Raw genomic sequence first — 21,884 nt, 5'->3', positions numbered from 1 at the left:
TCCCCTGAAGACAATTGCTTTGCTAATCCGCACTTGTGAACTTCCTCTCACAAATTCTATTTTGAAAAAGAAAAAAAAATCAGACGCTATGTATATACAGAAAATGCTAACACAAGATAAAGAGGCATTTCTTTGAGGAAGAAAGGTGTTCTTTTCACATGTATTTTTTTAAATGTTCAGTTTGTAGTATCAAAGAACAGAACCAAGACACAGGTAAATCCTGACTAATCCAGTATCCTGCGTTTTAAGTTATCACATCTTTCATTAACCTTCTGAGGAAGCCGGTTATTATCACAGAGATGGCAGGTTGCATAGGGTGAATAACAAGTGGAAGTGAAATGCAGATATCACTTATGGATACAACAACAAAGAGAAGGTGACCCAAGGGACCAGAGTGAAGTAACAATAAGGATGTTGTTGAGTCTCTGTTGGCTTTGAGCTACACCACAGCCTACTGGAAGTGGGTAACCTCCTCCACTTCCATCACAAGAGGGCAGACAGAGGCCCCTTGGAAAGAGATGAGGCTGGTATTAAAACCTAAGGACTTTAAACACAAAAGCCTGTGCCATCACTGGCTTCCCAGGAAATACTTGAATTGCATCTTTTATGATATTTATATTATCTGGGGGATTTTGTTTCTATGTGGAGAATTTTCAAATATTGGTGACACTGTCCTCTGGACTCTGGAGAGAGGCACAGATCAGAATTCCTGCAGATCATGTAATTCACAGATGCCCAGGACACACCTCCAGTTCACACCTGCTTCATAGGGTGGTCCTGACAATGAAGTGGAGCTTTGCCCAGAGCCTGGCCACAGAAGGTCTCCAGGGCACAGTGAGCAGATGCGTCACTCGCTCCACAAAAGAATCTGAGCGTTGAGAGGCAATGACCCTCTGCACCTTTGTAGACATATTCATGCAGAATGAAAAGGACTTGGCTAGACATAAAACTAGGTTAGCATCTGATAGCCTAGATTGATGACCTGGGGCTAGAACATGATATCATTGCAGCAAGATGATGCCATTAGCGGAATTGGGTCTCACCTCCAATTCATACACTCAAGTCCAAACACCCTGGACCTGAAATGTAATTATATTTGCAGATAGGGCCCAGTAGAGAGGCAACTGATGAGCCAGCGAGGTAGCTTCAGTGGGTAAATAAGCTTTCTGTGCAGTTCTGGAGACCTGAGCGCAATGTTCAGAACCTACATAAGCTTAAAGGAGAAAACTAACTCTGGACTGCACGGGTTTCCGGTAGCATCTGCACACCCATCTTCCCTACACACAAAGTTAAAAGTAGTTAAAGAGGCAACTAGATCAAAATGAGGCTATTAAGGTGGGCTCTAGCCTGATCTGACTAATGTCCCAAGAAAGAAAATTTGAACAGGCAGAAAGAACCAAAGATGCACACATGGACCAAAACCAACGGTGTGGCATAAACAGTGTGCCATTCTCTGGAAAGCCATGGGGAGCAGCCACTGCAGGGCCCAGGAAATTGCATGTGGATGTCATCCTTCAGCTTCCAGGGCTGCAGGAAAGCCCATTTTTGTGGCTTACGTCAGCCAGGCTGGGGAGTTTTGTCACAGCAACCTTAGCAAACTGATGTCTACAGTTAGCATTCTACGGTTACAAATAGAAAACACCTCAGTTCATTACATGTGTATCATGATATGCATATGTAAAATGTGGGTCAGTGTTATAAAAGATGAATCAGTTCTGGGCTTGCCACCCAAAAGTTCTCTTCTAAATTGGCTGTAGTATTAATAATTGTGTGTAGTATTAACAATTAGGAATGTAGTAATAGAGTTTTTGTCAGCAGGTATTAAGCCCATGTGACAAGTTTGACAGGTGTTAACTCTCTTAATACTGACAATGTAATTAAGAGTATTTCTGCTTTACGGGATGGTTGAGACTGGTCCTTTAACCTGCCCCAGGTCAAACATTTAGAATTTGGAGAGGGAGCGCAGAATTCCTTCTCAGAACAGGCTGTTTCAAAAGCTTGACTTCCGTCTGTCACTGTGTAGGTCTCTACAACCTCCTGTCTCACCATCAGCTTCCTCTCTGGAACAAATTCTTCAGGAGAATTGAAGAAGACCTGGAATTCAATATTGTACACGCTTGTGACTGACTAGGTGACAAGGAACCCTTTACAGCCATAGTTGGTCCAAGAAGAGCTTTTTCAGGTGGTGTCCTGGTGGTTTTCTTCTTATCACTAACCCTGTGTCTGTGGGGTGAGGTGTGGGGACACCGTCTGCTTTCCATACGTGTCTAGTGGGCAAGAGATGGGAAAACATGTCTTGGTCATCCTTCTTTTCAAAATACACTGAATATTCGAATACATGTGTCTTTCCACAGGCAGACTCAGGGTAAGGCATTCCTAAACTCAGATCCAGGGGCTCCATAACAGGAAAACGGCAGTGGGTAATTGGAATATGTAAATGGCGTAGATGAGTAGGAATTTTAACAATCAAGACTCAAAGAAGAGGCTCTTGGTTTAGTGAAAGAAAGTAGTAGATTGCTCAGGGAGCCATTTATGGAGCCAGAGGAGGGGCAAGGCGCCCAATCAGGAGGAAGAATTGCTGTGGCACTGGGTGGGCTCATTTCCATTTTTAATGTGTCAGATTACTCTCTGATTTATCTGGTGCTAAACCTTGCTTCCAGCCCTTCCTTAACTACATGCGATGCTGGGTTCCCTTCCAGCATCCACTGCTTTCCTCTTGGTCCTCAGGGTCTCTTAGCTGGGTGTAGCTTTGAAGTCATTCTCATTAAATTAGTTTCCCAGTCCAAGCCACCCTCCAGCCATTAGCACTTTCTAGAATCACTGAGACTGGATCCCACCTGTCTATGCCTGAAGTCCTGATGGCCACTGTTCATCTCCTTAGTTTATCCATAAGCCTGTACTATGAAGGCCTACTCTGCTCAAGCGTACCTCCAGTCCGCTCCCTTATTAGTGATGGAAACTCTACTCTGACTCACCTTCAAGTGCTATGTTCTGTAATCACGATACTATGGATGTGAATATAAGCACGGGAAAAGGATGCAACACTCTAGGCTTGATTTCTGCGGCTGCTGTTTTTCAGCCATGTAACGTTGGACCAGGTATCTAACATCTCTGTCTCATTTAATTCATGGAGAACAATAAGCATCATTGCAAAGCGCTCAGCCCAAGTGACAGGGATGCAGTAGGCATTCAGCAAAGGATGGGGGAGGGGTGGAGGTGCCGGTGATGAGGAGCATCTGCCATGCGTTGGGCACCGAAAAGCAAAGGCGACACACATGGCAAAGTGCGTAGCATTTACAGATATCATTTTTATACCTAGTACTTGTCCCGCGCAACCGTCTCGCCAGCAAGAACAACGCGGCACACGAGTAGGATTCTTCTGTGGTAAAGCTTTAATGCATCTCGAGAGGCAGAGCATAAGCTTGCAACAAATGAAGACGAAGACCCTGAACTATCTAGCCCGTCCCCTTATATAGGAATCAGTCATCACCTTGGACGTGGAGCCCCCTGATTGGTTGAAACTCATCAGGCCCTATGACGCCACGGGAGAGGCAGAGCTCAAGGAGTGCAAAGTTACCCAGCGCGTGTGCACATGACTTGTTAACTGCTAACTCCAGCCGGATGTCAGCGCCATCTTGTAATGGAGAATGTGCAGGCAGCACCCCACAAGTACTGAATTAATTACTGAGTCTGTTTACTATTTCTCCTGAATGACCAAGAAATAAGTAAATGATCACTGGAAGGATGAGTGATAAATAAGTGAGTTCTAAATAATCTGTCCAGTGCATAGTGTATTTCACCCAACCTCAGTATTTAAAGGAAAAATAGCAAAACCACTATTAATGAACGTGTAAAATTACTTTAATTTTATCACCTAATTAAGTTTATTTGACTGAGAATAATGTAAACATTTTAATTCCGAGGCAAGTGAAAGTCTTCTTATTGCTGCCATATGTAGTGAAGGTGAGCACCAGCTATCTAAGAGCTCCCTTGTTCTTTCTGTGCTGACTGGAGCTGCTTTGCCTCATGCTGTTCCTTGGAGCACAGCCTAGAGATGGGATGTGGACCAAGACGAATTGGCTGAATAGAATAGTATCCAAGTCTGTAGATGAGGAAACTGAGGCACGATTTGGTCTGGTGAGTTATCACAGAGCTACGGCTATCTCAACACTATCCTTTAGGCTGCCCTCCTTGCAGAATGGCAGACTTAAAGATGCCCTTTCATCTTTTGATTAATTAATTAATTAACTAATTAATTAATTAATTAATTTTACACTCAAGATTTTATTCCCCTCCTGGTTCATCATCCTATGGCTCAATATCCCATACCTTCTCCCTGCATCCCCTGTCTCCACGAGGATGTCTCCACCCCACCCACCCCACCAGACCTCTAAGCTCCCTGTGACCTCCAGTCACTTGAGGGTTAGGTTCATCTTCTCTGACTGAACCTAGACCTGGAAGTCCTTTGCTGTATATGTGTTGTGGGCCTCATATCAGCTGGTGTACGTTACCTGTTTGGTGATCCAGTGTCTGAGACATTTCAGGGGTCCAGGTTAATTGAGATTGCTGGTCCTCTACAGGGTCGCCCTCCTCCTCAGCTTCCTCCAGCTTTTCCCTAATTCAGCCACAGGAGTCAGCAGCTTCTGTTCATTGGTTGGGTGTAAATATCTGCATCTGATTCTTTCAGCTGCTTGTTGGGTCTTTCAGAGAGCAGCCACTAATGGTGTCAGGCCTTGGGGCCTCCCCTTGAGCTGGATCCCCCTTTGGGCCTGTGCTTGAACCTTCTTTTCCTCCGTCTCTTCCCCACTTCTATCCCCTTTTAAAGCTTCCTATGCCTTTTCAAGAAGATTGTTACAGGCAAGGAAGCAAGACTTCCTCTGGCCTAATATAAAGAGAAGCCCAGGGAGGAAAGAAGAAGCAGGGGGTCGAGAAAAGGAAGAGATTGGTCAATCCCAGCATCCATGGAAGCTTCTGACTTTTCAAGGTGTGTGTAGGATATCTTAGACTCCTTTTTTCCAAACATATTTCTTGTCTTGTATTAAGAATAAACACAAGTTTGCAGCTTTCCCCACAGTCCAGTTACTTTTCTGTGGCTGTGACTATAGCCACATACCCAAGAGCAAAGTTATAAAAAAAAGAATATTTTCCTTATGGGACCAGAAGGATAAATTCCACAATGATGTGGAAGACCAGCATGATAAGGGAAGCATTCATATGCAGGAGTCTGAAGAGGGAGAGATAGAAAAAAAAACAGGGAGAGGAGAGGGAGACATACTGGGAGGAAGAGGGAGAAGGAACTGGAAATGGGGTGAGACTCTAAACCCTCAAGGTGGCCCCAAGTGATGTACTTACTCTAGTGGGGTGCTAAGTTCTAGAAGCTCCATAACCTTCTTAAACAACACCGCCACATGGCAGGAAAGTATTCAAACACAGTTTGTGAAGGGTAGTTCTCACGTAACCACCACGCCCATGTCTCTCTTAACAAAGAGGTACTCTCCCTGGATTCAGAAAGACCAGTGTTTCCCCAACTCCTCTTGGAGGTGATTAGTACCCAGGTCCATCTGGGGAATATGTAGTTGAGAAGAAGTGGCCATGTGGGTTATTCTTTGACGCTGACTAAGTAAATGCATTCAAAGTGTGTGACAGGGCATTAGCAGAGGACTCATGAACAGAGGATTCCATTCTCCGCAGAGATGTGTCTCTTTCCCACTCCTGCTCCTGAATGTAAGGACCCGGCTATTCACCTTGATGGCTGGCTCTTTGTCAGGGAAAGAATAAAGGCTCAGTGTTGCTCTTTGTCACTTGCATTCTGTGGTTGCTTTGGCAGTTATCACTGACAGAATATTAACAGTGTCTGTGGTGACAAGATGACAACTTATGATCATTGCAATTTACTTCATTTGTGCTTTCTGTTTTCCCCTAAATTTTACTTTACAGTGTGTGTGTGTGTGTGTGTGTGTGTGTGCTTGTGTGTCTCTGTGTGTATGTGTGTCTATGTGTCTGTGTCTGTCTGTGTGTGTCTGTGTGTATGTCTGTCTATGTGTGTGTGTGTCTGTCTATGTGTCTGTCTGTCTGTATGTGTCTGTCTCTGTGTGTGTGTGTGTCTGTCTCTGTGTGTGTCTATGTGTCTGTGTGTGTCTGTGTGTCTGTCTGTCTGTGTATGTGTGTGTGTGTCTGTCTGTGTGTCTGTCTGAGTGTGTGTGTGTGTGTGTCTGTCTGTCTCTGTGTGTGTCTATGTGTCTTTGTGTGTCTGTGTGTCTGTCTGTCTGTGTATGTGTGTGTGTGTGTCTGTCTGTGTGTCTGTCTGAGTGTGTGTGTGTCTGTCTGTCTGTGTGTGTCTGTCTCTGTGTCTGTATGTCTGTCTGTGTGTCTGTTTGTGTGTGTGTCTTTGCTCTGTGAGTGTCTGTGTGTGTTTTTGTGTGTCTGTGTGTGTGTCTGTCTGTGTGTGTGTGTCTATGTGCGTGTGTCTATGTGTATGTGTAAGTACAATGCAAGTTGATTTAAATTTGGTTTGCAATAATATGATTTGTTTTTTTATTTTTATTTATTTTTTGTGCCCATGGCTCTGAACCTTTGTCCTGCTCATTTGGTTGAAGTTCTAGTAACCATGTTCAGAGAACCTTCCCACCACTTGATCTTTGCAACCCAAAGCAAAAATTCTGAAGGAAAAGTCAGAGGCTCATAGAAAGTCTTTGGTTCTCTCCCTTACTGTTCATTTCTAGAAGGCACTTTCTTTGGCCATCTGTATTCTATATTCATATTCTGTATATGAAGTAAAGATTAGAAAAAATTGCAAATTCTGATGTTTTGTATATTTTGTACTGAAAAAAATTCATGAGTTAGAAGTTTGATCCCACATGTGAAGATGGGGTAGAACCTTTAAGGTGCTATTGAAAAGTCATTAGGTCACTGGTGGAACTGCCCTCAGAAAGGATGAAGATGAACCTTGTGAAGCACTTGTTTGCTCTATCTAGAATATTGTTGAAGAATGGCAACTCTAAGGGTTTGTATGTGCTGGGACCAGGGAATGGCACTATTAAAACACGTGGTCCTGTTCTAGTAGGTGTGGCCTTTTCAGAGTGTGACACTGTGGGTGTAGGCTTTAAGATCCTCATCCTAGCTGTCTAGAAGCCAGTATTCTGCTAGCAGCCTTCAGATGAAGATGTTAAACTCTGAGCTCCTCCTGCACCATGCCTGCCTGGATGTTGCCATGTTTCTGCCCTGATGATAATGGACTGAACCTCTGAACTTGTAAGCCAGCCCCAATTAAATGTTGTCCTTATAAAAGATGTCTTGCTCATGATGTCTGTTCACAGAAGTAAAACCCTAGCTAAGACTTTCATTCCAACTCTTGACTTCCTGTCTTGCTATGCAGTCTTCAGACCAGGTATGAGTCCAGCAACTTGCTCAAAAGTGACAAACGTAATGTCTTAGGAGTACAGCTCTCTCCATTCTATGCTTCAAGTTACTCTTGACATCAGATATTTAGTTACTCATTTGCTGAAGCTTCTCACCCAGGAATGAGAAAATGCTCCCCTGCCATTGTACTGCCTGCCATCCATCTTGCAGTATCCCAGCCAGTGGAGTCTGTGGGTTGAATGAGAATGTGCTTCATAGGCTCAGATATATAAAAACTTGGTGCCCAGTAGATGGCAGTGTTTAGCAGTGGAACCTTTGGGAGGTGGAGTCTTGCTAGAGGATGCATGTCACTGGAGATAGACTTTGGATGTTTAAAGCCTCAGTTACATGCTGTCTGGGCTCTCTGATTCCTGATTGCATCTGCAGATATGTGTTGTCAGCTTTATGCAACCATGCCTGTTGCAATATAGTCCTGACTTGATGGACTCTTATCTCTATGGAAATGTAAGCCCAAATACATCTTTCCTTCTACATGTTGCTTCTGAGTCTAGATTCCCGTACTTGAGGCTGAATTGATGGGCTTGCCCTATTGGTTCTGTCTTCCAAAAATGACGTTTTGGACTTTTAGCCAACAACAATGAGCTTAAAGAAATCTTTTCTTTATATGGTTCCCAGTTTTAGATGTTTTTGTTAGAGCAAGAACAACTGGACTATTATGAAAATCAAAAGTATTCAGAAAAGAAAGAGATGAAACATTTGAGGACTAGCAAGTGACTGGAATTTTATTATCACAAGATGGACTGGGACTCAAAAGTAGAGGATGCTAGAATGTTTTCTTGTTTGAGCTGTAACTCAGGCTATTCTTTGATACACCGTCACTGTTTGTCTTGCTATTGTATCCCATTGGCACATCAGGATCCCAGGGACTTTAGAGACCTGGGATATGTGGTTGCCTTTAGCTAAAATCTGCACTGTGTTGTGATTACATAGCCCCTGAAATGATACTTACTGCGCATTGTGCCTTTTATGACATTTCTAAAACCCTCTCTTAGAAATCTGAACAGTATTCTCCATTGGATTATAAAACCATTGAAATAAATCAATGTTCCAGACTCAGCTACCTGGCAGTTCCTCTACTCTTAGGTTTAATTGGATCAGAGTCGTAACTTTGATATTGAGTTTGCTTCATCCTTTATGAGAGGCAAGGCAAAAGCCTTTGTGTTTCCACCAAAACTCTTCATGTACTAAAAAGTCCAAGGTGCCATTTTTTAATGTTATTTTATTAAATGCTAAGTAATAAAAGCTTATGCTTCTGCCCTTGCTTCATTCCTGTTGCTATGATAAAACACTAACAAAAACATCTAGGAGAAGAAAGGGTTTATTTCACTTTATAGTCCATCATTGATGGAAGCCAAAGCAGGAGCTGGATATGAAAACCATGGCAGAAATTCTGCTTACTCCCAGGTTTACCTTCAGCTACTTTTCTTACATGGCACAGAGCCACTTGACTAAGGACAGCACTGCCCATAGTGTAATGAGTATTCCTACATTGATTAGCACCCAAGATGTCCACAGATATGCCCACAGGCCAATCTGGTGGCAGCAATTCCACAATTGAGGTTGATTTTTACCAGGTGACTCAAGTGAACAATTAAGACCAGTTGTCTTATCTTTTTTTTCTGTCCTTTTATGTATGACCTGAGGTTCATTAATTTGAAATTACTAAGCCTTACTAAGCAAAGAGACTTTCCCAATTAAACAAAACAAAATGACTACAATTTTCACATAAAAATATATGTTGACTATGTGCTGGTGGCTTGACCCAGCTTCTTTACCTATCACTTACTTATGCTTTATTTGGGAATGAAGAAGCTATCCCAGGACATCTACTTGTAGGATGTTTAGGTCTTGATCTTGTTTAGTGGGCATATTAGCTACTTTTCTCATCACTGTGAAAAATGATCTGATAAACATCCGAAGGGAGGAGAGATGTCCTTCAGCTCTTCACTTCAGAGGGTTCAGTCCATAGTTTCTTGGCCCCAGGTGTCTGAACATCACAGTAGGGGGGTAATAGGAGCATGACCTCAGAGTTCTGACCTAATGGTGGACAAGAAGCACAGAGAGGTACAGAAATGAATGATGAATGGAATGCATCAAGAACTCAGCCCCCAATGATTTACTTCCTCCAGTTAAATTTCACCTCCTCCTAAGTGTCCCAAGATAAAGCCTCCAAATGGGGGACAGGTGCTTCCGCATGAATCTGTGGAAGACACATGGAAGTCAAACCATAACAAGAAAACAACAGGAAATAGTGAACAAAATAAAAGCACAATAACTGTAGGTAGTGGCAAACGAGTGGGAAACACAAAAAAGGCAATTAAAATAGGAAGGAATTGGTAAGGAAGGGCAATTTTCAAAAGGCTATTTCTATATAAGGGAGGATTGTTTTGTAGGTGTCTGATGTTGAACTGGGTCAGACACTAGTCTCTCTCTCTCTCTCTCTCTGTATGTATGTATGTATGTATGTATGTATGTGTATATATATATATATATATATATATATATATATATATATATATCCATACAAAGTCACCAAGGTTGTGTTATGGTGGCCTCACCCTGTTGTCTTTTGTAATCTTGATTGGATCCCAAACAGCAGGGGTTAACTTAATTTGCCACTCTGCAAGTATTTCTCAATGGGGATCAAATCTCAACACACAGATCCCGGAGAGATACACTCCTAACAGTCTACAGCAGAGTCACATGTGTGTGGTGAGGGATGAATGGTGAGGTATCCAAGAGGCAGGCTGGGGCGTGTTACCTGGTGTGTGTGTGAGAGTGTTTCTAAGAATTCCTTCTCCTTTAGCCTTTTCTCATCCTGGATCTCTAACTCACTTATAAAGGACCGGGGATGCCCTGCTCTGAACAAAGGTCACCTCACATAGGCTGTTTCAGGCACATGCCTTCCATCTAACCAATAAACATCTTTCTCTACTGAGGATGGCCAGGAGTCTTCCAATTCTGTTTCATTCTCATACTACAGTCAGCTTTTGGGGAAAGTATTCTAGCCCTACAACCAGTTCATTGCTGTGTCAATGCTACACACCGACACTTTCCTGTCTAGAAAACCTTCTGGAGGCTCCTCCCTTCCCTGTCCTTCCCCACTCTACGGTTGCCTGCTCTGATGGTTTGAATGTGCTTGACCTAGGAACAGCACTATCTGGGGGTGTGGCATTGCTGGAGATGTGCTTTGAGACTTTTCTCCTAGCTGTTAGGAATGTAGTCCTCTGGGCTCCTCCAGCCTCATGCCTACCTAAATGCTGCCATGCTCCTACATTGATGATAATGGACTGAACCTCTGAACCTGTAAGCCAGCCCTAATTAAATGTTGTCTTTGTACAAGTTGCCTTGGTCAGGGTGTCTGTTCACAGCAGTAAAGCTCTAAGACACCCCCACTCTTCAGCTTCTCTTTGGCCCTGCTCATTCAACTTTCCCAAGCAGGCACCTGCTTTTTTCCTGTAGACCGAGGCTGGATCCTCAACCTTGCTCACAACTATCTTGTCCTCTCTACCCTACAAGACTAGGTAGCAAGGAGTCATGGTAGACCAGGGCAGTAGGAGGGCTTCCCTAACCTGCCTGTGGTAAGTGATGGGGCATCTGCCCTCTGCCAATGGTGCCAATGACAGACCAGATAGCTTCCTCTGCCATCAGCAAGCCAGAACCAAGTTTCTCCTCCACTCTGCTATCTAGAAGGCTCTTCTAGACACTGTTTTAACTGTTCCCACTTTGCCACTTGTATCTCACCATAAGATGTCATCTCCTTAGTGGGGCCTCCCAGGACCAGCACCCCAAGTCACAGACTTCGATGGCCCCTGTGATTCAGTTGCCACACTGGGAATAATTTGGCTCATACTTGCTTTAGTTCTGGCCTTCTATCTGTGATCCAAGTTTTAGGAATTTAATGGTTTCAAACCTTTGGTGGAGAGCACCACCCTGTCTCAGGATAAACTGCTCATGGATTCAGTGATTTCCCTGAAGGATCCTAATGAGGTCAGAGGGCATGACTGGTTTGCCTGCAGCAGGATTTAGGAGCCAAGCAGAAATTTAGGGTACTGATTCTGGTGTTCACATGCATTTCGCAGCTGTCTTCCAACCTATACTTACAGGGGGCTACCCCCAAACTACCAGAAACAGTAACCCCTTGAGCCCAGAACAGGAACATTCCCATTAACGAGCCAGACAGTGGGAGAGATGTGAGCATATATATCTAACTCAGCAACTTGAATTTTTACCTCCAAAGGCAAGCAAAGGAGGTGGCAGGTGGAGACCGAACAAAAAGCTGCAGACTCAGTCTCTGCCCAGCCCCTTTTATTTTCTCCTCTTGCCTAGGGAAAACCCCAACGCCCACGGGGTCTGGGGAGCTCCCGCTTCACCGCCTGAGGATTCATGACCCAGCAGAAGCGGGCAGTAGAGGCCTCACAGCCCTGGTGATGCTGGTCTTAAAGGCTGTCTTGGGTAGGGGGGCAGCGGGGAGAGGCGAGGCGCCGCCTGGGACTCCCGCAACCAAGGGGCGGGACGTTGGAGCCCCACCTCTGCGAAGGAGGGAGGGAACTTAAGAGCTCTGCGGGTGGTGAGCGCTCCTCCCGGGGCGCGCCTGCTTCAGCTGCCGCTACTGCCGCTGCAGCGGGGCTAGGGCTGGAGCAGCGGGCTGGGCGCGGGCGGGAGCGGGGAGGAGGGAGGAGGCGGCGGCGCGTGTGACAGGCGGGCGGGCGGGAGGGCGGCTGGCACAGGGCTTGTAAATAAACTGCGATGCTGTCTCGGGCTCGCCGGCCCGGGTGCCGCCGTCGCCGCCGCCTCCCTGGAGCTTCGGTGCCAGGCTCCAGTCGTCGCGCGCCCTAGCGCCACCGCGCCAACCTCGCGCGCCCTCGCCGGGCTCCCCGCGGACCCCGGCTTCCCGCGCCTCTCCGGGTCCCACAGGGGACCCGCTCGGAATGTGACCCCTTGACTCCCCATCCGACCTCCGCTGCTCCCCGGGAGGCCCGCCTTTGCCTGCTTTTGGGGGGGTGGGCGGGGAGGGGCGCGCGGATCATGGCATTGGAGTTCCCGGGCTTGCAGCCGCCGCCGCCGCCGCCGCCTCGTCCACGTACCCCAAGCGCTCCTTCTTCCCGGAGCAGCAGCGGAGAAGGCGAAGCGCCCGGTGGGGGCGAGGCAGATGGGGCTCAAGGCTCGCAGGGCAGCGGGGGCGGCCGGCGGGGGCGGCGGCGAAGGGGGCGGCGGAGGCGGCGGGGCCGCTAACCCCGCTGGAGGGGACTCGGCGGTGGCCGGCGACGAGGAGCGGAAAGTGGGGCTGGCGCCAGGAGACGTGGAGCAAGTCACCTTGGCGCTAGGGGCCGGAGCCGACAAAGACGGGACCCTGCTGCTGGAGGGCGGTGGCCGTGAAGAGGGGCAGAGGAGGACCCCGCAGGGCATCGGGCTCCTGGCAAAGACCCCCCTGAGCCGCCCAGTCAAGAGGAACAACGCCAAGTACAGGCGCATCCAAACTTTGATCTATGATGCTCTGGAGAGACCGCGGGGCTGGGCGCTGCTCTACCACGCGCTTGTGTGAGTACCTGGCCGCTGGGGCGCCCCTTGGCGGCTGTGCACCTTAGGGTTTGGGTCAGGGCTGGAGCTTAAGGAAGTGTTCGTGTCTTTGGCCACTCAGAAGCGCTCTCTGGTTTGGGCTAGGGGTGGAGGGACACCAGTCTGGTCTTAGCCCACGGTTCTCTGCGGTGTGACTGAGTGCTCTAGGTGCCTGGGTCATTACGCTTAAATACACCAAACATGGTTTTCAAGCTTACTTGGAGATTTGAACTGGCGAGTGTGCGCAGGTGCGCCTTTATGGTACATTCTAGGATGTTAACATGAAAGCTTAAAAGAATTAGATGATATTTCTCATGAAGCAGTTGAGTCGGATAAAACCGGCTCTTCCATAAGCACCCGTTCTTCTTGGGATAGATGATATATCCCAGAGTTGAGGATAATAGTGGTGCACGCTGCCCATAATGGTGCACATATGCTTGTGTATGTGTGTGTGTGACACGAATGTGCTACCCTTCCTTGGACTGGATGCTGATGTCCAAAAGGAATGGGTTTTGCTCTAACTGAGGGCTTAGCCAGTCCAAAATGCAGGTCTTTGTGTTCTTTAAGTAAAATGAATAGGCGAATAGAAAAGGGGCGGGATTTCCAAGCTTAGTCTAAAGGATTGGCCTTTAGCAGAACCAGAGATGGGGTGAAGGAAGCTATTTAATGCTGGGATATCACTATTCAGCATCTCATAGTTTAGGTTCTACTATCTCTGTAGGTTTAACTGTTGCCCATCTATTGGCTTGGCTGATAACAGCATTGGACACCTGAGAGTCCCGGTGGGAAGTTTGTCCCCTGGGACTCCTCTAGAAATAACCTCCATGCTAGCCCAGAAGGAAAATGCTAGCCCTGAAGAAAAATGGAACTCCAGGTGTGCTGATTCCTGGGATGTGAAATACACACCTGTATTTACGGAGGACAAGAGGGTACTATCAGAGGGATTCCTCGCCCAGGACTGAAATCCTGAATGTCACAGCACCTTGGATGTGTGTGACAGGGCATTTCTTGCTACCATCTACTTCTTAGTTTTGGCTTAGGAAGCTGTATGGATGCCAGGGTTTGGGGTAGGAAATACACTAAGACCGTGACTCTTTCAACTTAAAGCAGTTGATTTTCCTCCAGTTGACCCTTAACTGACAAGGAAGAAGTCAGGGGATGTCTTCAGTTTGTTAAGTACCTGCCTGTCTTTTAAGGTTGGAAGAGCTTTTCCTGGTTTGGCCACCAGGTGGGGCGTCCACACAGAACCTCAGCTTTGTGCAACAGGTTTTTTTTTTTTTTTTTTTTTTTTTTTTTTTTTTTTTTTTTTTTTTTTTTTTTAGGTTACAAAAGCGTTGAGAACATGCATCCCTGAAAACTCAGGAAGCAGTAAGAATAAGGATGACGTAACTTGCCAGGGACTTGAATTTCAGTTGGACAAGCCTGATCCAAAGCTTAACATGTGCTGTTTAATAGTGACATGAGACTTAACTGGCATCCATTCTTTGGTCTCTAGTGCCATGTTCAGATTGAAATGAATTAAATGCTAGGGAATATGTAGTTTTAAAGAGCTGAACAAATTATCTGAATGCACATCCCATATTCCTTTGCATAAAGTTGTGTTCACTGAGTATTTAATGGCATTGGAACCCGGGATTTTACTGAAGCTTGAGATTTTTTCCTTCTCCTCCCACCTTTTCTAGCTGGACTCTGAAGCCTTACCTTGCCCAGTCTGCAGAGAGAATAGATAAAGCCTATTATAAAAACAGCCACAATGCTATTTTACTATATAATTGTTCATACAATTTGTACGTGCCAAATCTATAGCCAGAGTTTCCCAGAGAAGACCTAAAAAAACTTAAGACCGTTAGAAGTGTCAGATGTATACAAATTTTATGTATTTCTCACATGACCACAATGAGGTAATGATTGTAACTTATGCTGCATGGATGGAAAATTGAGAACTGCAAGAGATAAAACCAATTGTCGAGCGTTGCAGGAGAATGGTTCTAACCCTCACATCTGGGTTTCCTGTTGCACTCAGATCCCATTTTTAACCCTTAGGGCATTTTGCTGAACATTGCTGGATGCCCATTGATCATTGGCAGTGCAAGGCTCTTGGTAATCAGTTTCCCAGCTCAAGAAGGAAATCAAACCGGGATCCAATCAGAACCTAAGAGGCACTGTTAGGAAAATGTGAGGTGGGCTGGGCTGGGGCTTGGATTTGTGGCCTCTGGTGAAAGATGCTTTAGAGAAAAGCTCTTTTTGGATTCCTGATACATAGACAAGCTTACTAAGTGGATGTATTTTACATCCCTCCTCAGGCTCCGGAGGAGCCTGGACAAGGAAACACAGCTGAATGTTCATTGATGATTCAGGATTTTGCAGGATTTTAAAATTCAGACTGTGAAGTGCCCATTATCCTCTGCTGGGCTGTAGCTCATGGCAGGAGAGGACCAAGAAATTCGGTTGACCGTGAGCTCAGAGTTCAGTGTGCTCTCTTTCTTCTGTAAATTAACCAGGCCTGTCAAGTGAGGTTTCTTTCTCTCCTCCATCCTAAATATAAAAGTTAAAAATCAATCATTCCTCCCACCTTGCTTCCTATGTCTCCAAGGCCCATTCCTTGCTCCCAGCTCTGCACCTTCACCTTGGCACAGAGCTGGTTCACCTTCTCCAGGAACCTTTTCCCAGACTTCCATCTGGCTGGGCTCAAGCTGCTCCCCTGTCTTCTCCAGCCATAGAATTATGTGTGATGCTTCCAGCAGATGTGCTTACTTCTCTGCCCCATGAATCCAAAACCAGCTTGAGAGTGAAAGTGGGGTGTATGTTTTTTCCCTATTTCTTTCCTTTTATTCTCATCCCTGGAAGACCATAGAAGCCAGGATAGATACTTAGTAAGCATTTGCTGTGTGGATACATGGTGGAATTCTCTCAGGATTCTAGTTAATCAAGACTTTGCTGTAACAGCTTTACTGTTAAAACGGAGGCAACAATAAGCAGCTGGAGTCAGCACCACAGGGCTTTAAGAAGAGAATAAATAGTCCTTGGAAATGTTGGGCTTTGGGGGATGAACAAGGCGGAACTCTTGCTTGGCTTCAAGAAAAGATCACTGCAGCCCTGTCTTAGGCTACGGCAAACTGATATCACAGGACATGCTGGTATCTGAGTTTGCATATATGGCTTTGCAGGATGGAAGAAGGAATGAGAGGAAGCTGTGGATGGTGGTACTACACCATTGAAGAATGGCCCCCATGTGTAAACTAGCAATTATGAATATAATAAGCCAGCATTAAGTACTCTATATTTAGTTGATATTGAATAAGGATCTACTTAGAAGTCACATATACCTGATACTGTCATTGTCCTGAGCCTGTCAGTGGAAGGATGCTGTCTTCATCTTGGCATTGGAGCTAGCTTGGCACTCTGAAGGCATCTTGTTGCCCTGGCCATGTCTTCGCAGCCAGCTGGGTATTTTCCCTTGCCACCTGTTAGCAAACCAAAGGGACAGGCTCTGGTAAAACACCTGCTGCTGTTTTCTAAGAGAGGCTGACTTCAAGCAACTGGCAGGCAAGGCTGGTTGCTTAGAACCATTTGTCTAGCTCCTTTCCTGAACAGAAAGGGCCTGGCTTGTGGTCTTAGCCTGTAGAGTTTACTCAGGGGTTGATGGAAAACATCTATATAGGTAAACAAAGAGATTGGACAAATATGTCCTCCTTTTTGGCACCTCCTAATCATGTATAATCTACCATCTTTTCTCCCCGTCAAGTCCATACCTAACCTACTCTATGACAACCTCGCTTCATTTTTCTCTTTATTGACTCCTTACCTTCTCCTGGCTTTGAGGACATTTTCAATCTTCTTGAGTTGCATTAGGAGTGGGTAAGGTGATAATTTCAACAGCCAATAGTATTTTGTTGTTTATTTTTGAGATTCTCTTTTAATCACAGTGTTTCTCCTTTCCCTTTCCTGTTTCCAAACTCTCCCATAGCCCCCTTCTTGGTCTCCTTCAAATCCATGACTTCCTAGTTCATCAGTTGTTACTAAATGCATATATGTATCTGTATAGGCATATGTATTGCTAAATATAACCTGTCTAGCCTGTATAGTGGCACTTTTATGTATTTTTTTTTAAATTGACCATTTGGCACTGGTTAACCAACTGGTGTACTCTTCCTTGGGCAACTACCTCTGTTGCTCCACTCAGTACCCTGTAGGTCTTCTGTAGGGTTGAGGCTCCATAAATTTCCCTTCATTTAATTTGGCACTTTTGTTGATATCCAAACATGCACCAATTACAAACATCTCTCGAAGCTGAGTCTTTGAAGCCAAGCTGAGAATCTTTGGATAAATAGAATGTGTCTTCTTAGATGGCTGCATCCTCTGTGTGGATCATGCCACCATTAACAGCATTAGGTTTTGTCCTCTGATGGCTGATATGTGATGCAAAGGATACTGCAACTTGGTGTAGTCACTTGCTTGTTTCAGGGCTTTTCAACCAAGCCCTCCAAGAGTTTCAGGCCTGTGCCTATCAGTGGAGATAAGTTGCGGGTTTTCTCTTCTGGAGACAGAGACTTGGAACAACATAGGTTGGGCAATGTACAAAGAAAAGAACATAATTCTAGGAATTCTAGAGCCTGACAGTTTCCTAGCTGGGTGAAGATTTGGTCTCTGCTTCCAAGAGGATGTCTTCATGACTGTGTCCACTGTGGGAGGACCAGTCACATGGCACTTCTTTCATAATGTGTAAATTTTACTGAGAAGGGGAGGAACTTTTATGACATCATCATTTGTTAAGGGTTCCCCCTCTTGATACTATCCCATGGGTCATGAAGTTGCAACATCAGACCTTCAGACCATAGCATCATGAGTTTGTAGTCTTGTGGGCTAGAATATCACATTAACTCACAGAACTATTAGAAGACTTTGCAATGTTTTCTTCAAATAACAAATTGCCCGATAATCCAAGAATATAGTTGATTCTCAATACAATCTGTGAATAATGAATAATTCCTTACAGTTACAGAGCACCCTATTCTTAGGCTCTGGTGTTGGCTTCCTCCTGCTCAAGACCTCAGGCTTTGTGCCTCTTTTTCTCCTTTCTCTTCCTTCAAGACTCATAATATATCATTGGGAACCCGTAAGAGCTCAGCCATATTTTAAAGTAGCTAACTGAAGATTAGTAACACCACATCTTCATTTTTGTTTTTCTAGTTGGTGCTGTCACATCCTGGGCTTCATGCACCACCATCTGCTCAATGTCAGGGTACCCCGCTTACTGATTAAGTCACCATGACACTAAGAGTAGGCACCTCCTCACAGATGCCCAGATCTGCTTCTCTGGAGCCAAAGGAGCTGACAAGCCAAGGGCTTCTTTGTCAATTTGTCACCAGGGTTTAAGTTCATTTCTTTCTGTTGTCTTCTTGGATATCTGGGGTAAAATCCAACAAGACTTAGAATTCTGAGTTGTGTTTCAATGGGAAACCACTGAGTGCTATCAAATTTTGCATTTCTATTCCTTTCCCCCAGTCCTAGCCCCCACTGTGTACATTACTTCATCCTACATAGATCCATTACAGATTTTTTTTCTCTTGGTGATGCCAGTTAAATCAACAAACAAACAAAGACAGACAGACTTGACTCCCCTCAATGATGGACCATAAGATGTAAGATGAAATGAATATTTTCCTCCCCAAGTTGCTGTAGTCAGTGTTTTTTCACAGCAGAAGAGAAGCAAAATAGAACACAGGTCTTTGTCTATGGCTAACGTGACCTGTGCTCCTCCACAAGGTGGTCACAGTGGGAGGGTTATCACTACAGCCTCTCTCCTCTGGCTTTGCAGATGTCTTCTGAGAAACCTAAATCCCACCCAAAGTGCAGTCCTCTGTGATGAGGTCTTCCATTGCGTCTCAGAAAGATTATTTGCTCTGAATGTGTCAAGAGCAAGCTGGGCTACTCTTGCCCTGCATCATACATGAATACCTAAGGTAGCTGCAGGCTGAGTGATTAGACTCATGTATGTGGCTCTGGGTAACCACCTGTTGAAGAGGACCACTCTTTCTGTGGGCAGCCCACTGCTGATACCTCCTCTTCTTTCTTCCATTAACCCAGTACTCTATGAGAGTCCTATTAAATACTCTCTGGTCCCTCTAAGTTTTCCTTTGGCAGCATTCAGAACTATCCTAATGATGACAACTTGGCGGAAGCCTAAGTGTTAGTGATTGCTTGAGCGAGTTGTCCTCTATTACTCCCTTTTTTGTGAACTCCTTTTAGACATTTTCATTCCAACTACTTTCTTTCGAGAAAAAATGGTAGGACAGGCAGGCATACAGTGTCTGTCCTTATACATAGTGTTTCTGAGCTTGAGAAATAAACAGAGATTCTTTTTCCATCAGTCCACCCTCCAAGGATCACCCTTTACCTCCTGGGTCTCAGACTTACCTTTCATGTGGAGAAGGTATGATTTAGGAAGTAAATTCGAGGGTAACTGGACAAAAGAGTATGACAGTTTGAATTTGAAGTGTCTTCAGTAGGCTTGGTCACCAGCTAGTGAAGCTCTTTTGGGAAGTGGTTGAAGCTTTAGGGATTTAGAGATTTTGCTGAAGAAAGTAGGTCACCAGGGGTGACCTTGAATTATATGATCTGCCTTGGTGTCTCCTTTGTCTCTCTCTGCTTCCTGGCTGGACACTAGGTCCTCAGTCTTGACTCAACCCTCCCCAAAGTTTCAGATGCACCTGCACTGAAACCTCTGAAACCACAAGCTTAAAAAATGTTTTCTTCCTTTAAATTGTGTTGGGATTTTTCACATTGCTCAAATTCTGACAAATATGAAAGGTAAAACTAAGGAAAGGTGGCAGACTCAGATAGGAAGTTGGAAACTGACTGAAGGTGTATACCATCAAGCACGGTACCCTGGGGTTACTGAGGTTCAGTCTTCTGTTAAATTGGGAGGCTGTGTTCATCAACCCAGCATGACCCCTTTAACTCCATGTAGTTTAAGGCTGAAGTATACATCTGAGAACTCTCTTGGTCAGCAGTACACAGTAGATGTTGCAATCACTACCCCTGGCAGATGCTGGACAGTAATGCCCTATGCTTGGTTCATAAAGGGAGGCCATTGTCTTGGGACTCTGACCTCACAGATAGGGCTAATTTCTCGGTGGTTCTTGAGTAAAAGATGATTGGAGACCTGAAAGCCCATTGTTGTTCTGTGGTGTTTTTTGACATCATTAATTTTTCATTTAGGATCCTCATTCAGGGAAAAAAAAAGGCCTGAATTAAAAGTATCTTCAAATATGTGGCTTTGCCTCTAGGTATCTTCCGGTAGCCAGCCTTTCAGAGTTCTTCCCTAAGAACAGAGTAAGTAGTGCTTAAAATCACCATGAAGCCTGACCCAGGCCTGCCTCCTCTAGGGTAAGAAACCACCTCTATGCTGGGTTCTGTGATGGCTACTTTCCCTTAGACAAAGCAGGAAGGACTCTTGAACTAGCACAGACAGCTGTGTTTGTGATACCTTCAGAGAATGATATGTCTTATTAATTTATAACATAAAACATGTTAGTGGCTCCAGATTGTGTTTGCACACCTTTGTTGCAAAGATAGCAGGCACCTGAGTGTAAGCTAAGGGGCTGGGTGTGAAATGATGGGAAGACACTTCCTCCCCTTGCCTAAACTCTGGCACCTAGGTACCTATAGTCTCCTTCATGGATCTGAGTTGCTAATGGCAACATTGATTTTTTTTTTCTTGAATTCTTTTTCAGTACAAAGTACACCTTATTCTGCTGGGAGAGAAATTCATAGGAAAAACATAAGCCTTTGAGTTTGCCCTTCAGGTTTGCAACTAGCCTAGCTATGGATTCGGTCCTGATTGCTGACTTAGTTGATAATCTATAACTGACTGTGATGGTTTTGCTTATTTCCAACCAGAGTCTGACTTAGCCTCAAGAAAGGAATCTGTAATTTTATACCTAAAGCCTGGTGTATGCTGGGTTGAACTGTTTGAAGAGGCAGAAGATACTGGTTTTAGCTGTTTGTACCTTGTATGCTAAAACCCTTGAAGTTTTCACTTCCCAGAGCCAATACAGTGCATAGTGCAATGTTTCCTTTTCTCACTGCATATACATGCACAATACCAGTCTCAAGGATATTAGAGCCAGTGACAGAGATACTGGCTTTGAATCCTGGCTGTGCTGTGTTTTAGCCCAGTATCCCTGAATAAGCCACTAGCTTAAAACAGCTTCTTTACCTACACACTGTGGGCTCATGCAATTCAAAGCCTTGTGTGGATGTAGTAGGTTAAATGTTCAGTGAACGACCACCATTTTCCCATTCTTGCCAGCATCTGCTAAAGTAGAATGATTTTTCTGAATAAAAGTGCTAGTGAAGTGAAAATTATCTCTCCTTTAAGGGTTATTTCCCTGGCAAGATACATTTCTGTTAAACTATACAGATATGAATTTTCCACCATTGAGGTGAAGGAAGGGATTTATCCTGAGAAGGAAAGAGAACTGTGTAAAGAATCTACTGTTGATTCATGTTTCCAAAGGCAACAGAGGTGCTTGAGAGGATCACTTATCTTAACCGTGCAACTTTCAGGACTGAGTGTATTCTATCCAGTGTGTGTGTGTATGTGTTTGTCTGTGTGTGTGTGTCTGTGTGTGTGTTTGTCTGTGTGTATGTATGTGTTTGTCTGTGTGTGTGTGTGTCTGTGAGTGTGTCTGTGTGTGTGGGCACGCACACACACACACATGCATGTATACAGTAGTATTCCTGTGGAATGTTAGAGAACAACTTGCAAGAGTCAGTTCTCTCTTAGCACCTTGTGAGTCCAGATGCTTGAACTCAAGCCATGAGGCTTGAAGGAAGGAGCTTTTCTCAGGGAGCCTTCTCCTTGGCTCCTGGGACTGAGTTTATCCAGTCACATTATCTTA

At 44.9% G+C, this 21,884-nt stretch overlaps 1 protein-coding gene across 1 annotated transcript in view; it reads left to right on the top strand.

Moving 5' to 3' along the window:
- Positions 1 to 12,571: 12,571 nt before the first annotated feature.
- Positions 12,572 to 21,884, top strand: part of KCNQ3 (potassium voltage-gated channel subfamily Q member 3) — a gene marked incomplete at both ends in the record, with an annotated part of 293,642 nt that continues 284,329 nt past the window's right edge. The window contains one exon of the mRNA XM_080938898.1: positions 12,572 to 12,960. Within this exon, the coding sequence (XP_080795024.1) occupies positions 12,572 to 12,960 (389 nt within the window). The remainder of the gene's footprint in view (positions 12,961 to 21,884) is intronic.

The sequence above is a fragment of the Micromys minutus genome (assembly GCF_963924665.1).
Source record: "Micromys minutus genome assembly, chromosome: 27".
NCBI classification, from domain to species: domain Eukaryota; kingdom Metazoa; phylum Chordata; class Mammalia; order Rodentia; family Muridae; genus Micromys; species Micromys minutus.
Note: the sequence above shows the minus strand (reverse complement) of the source record. Positions and strands in the feature narration are given on the sequence as shown.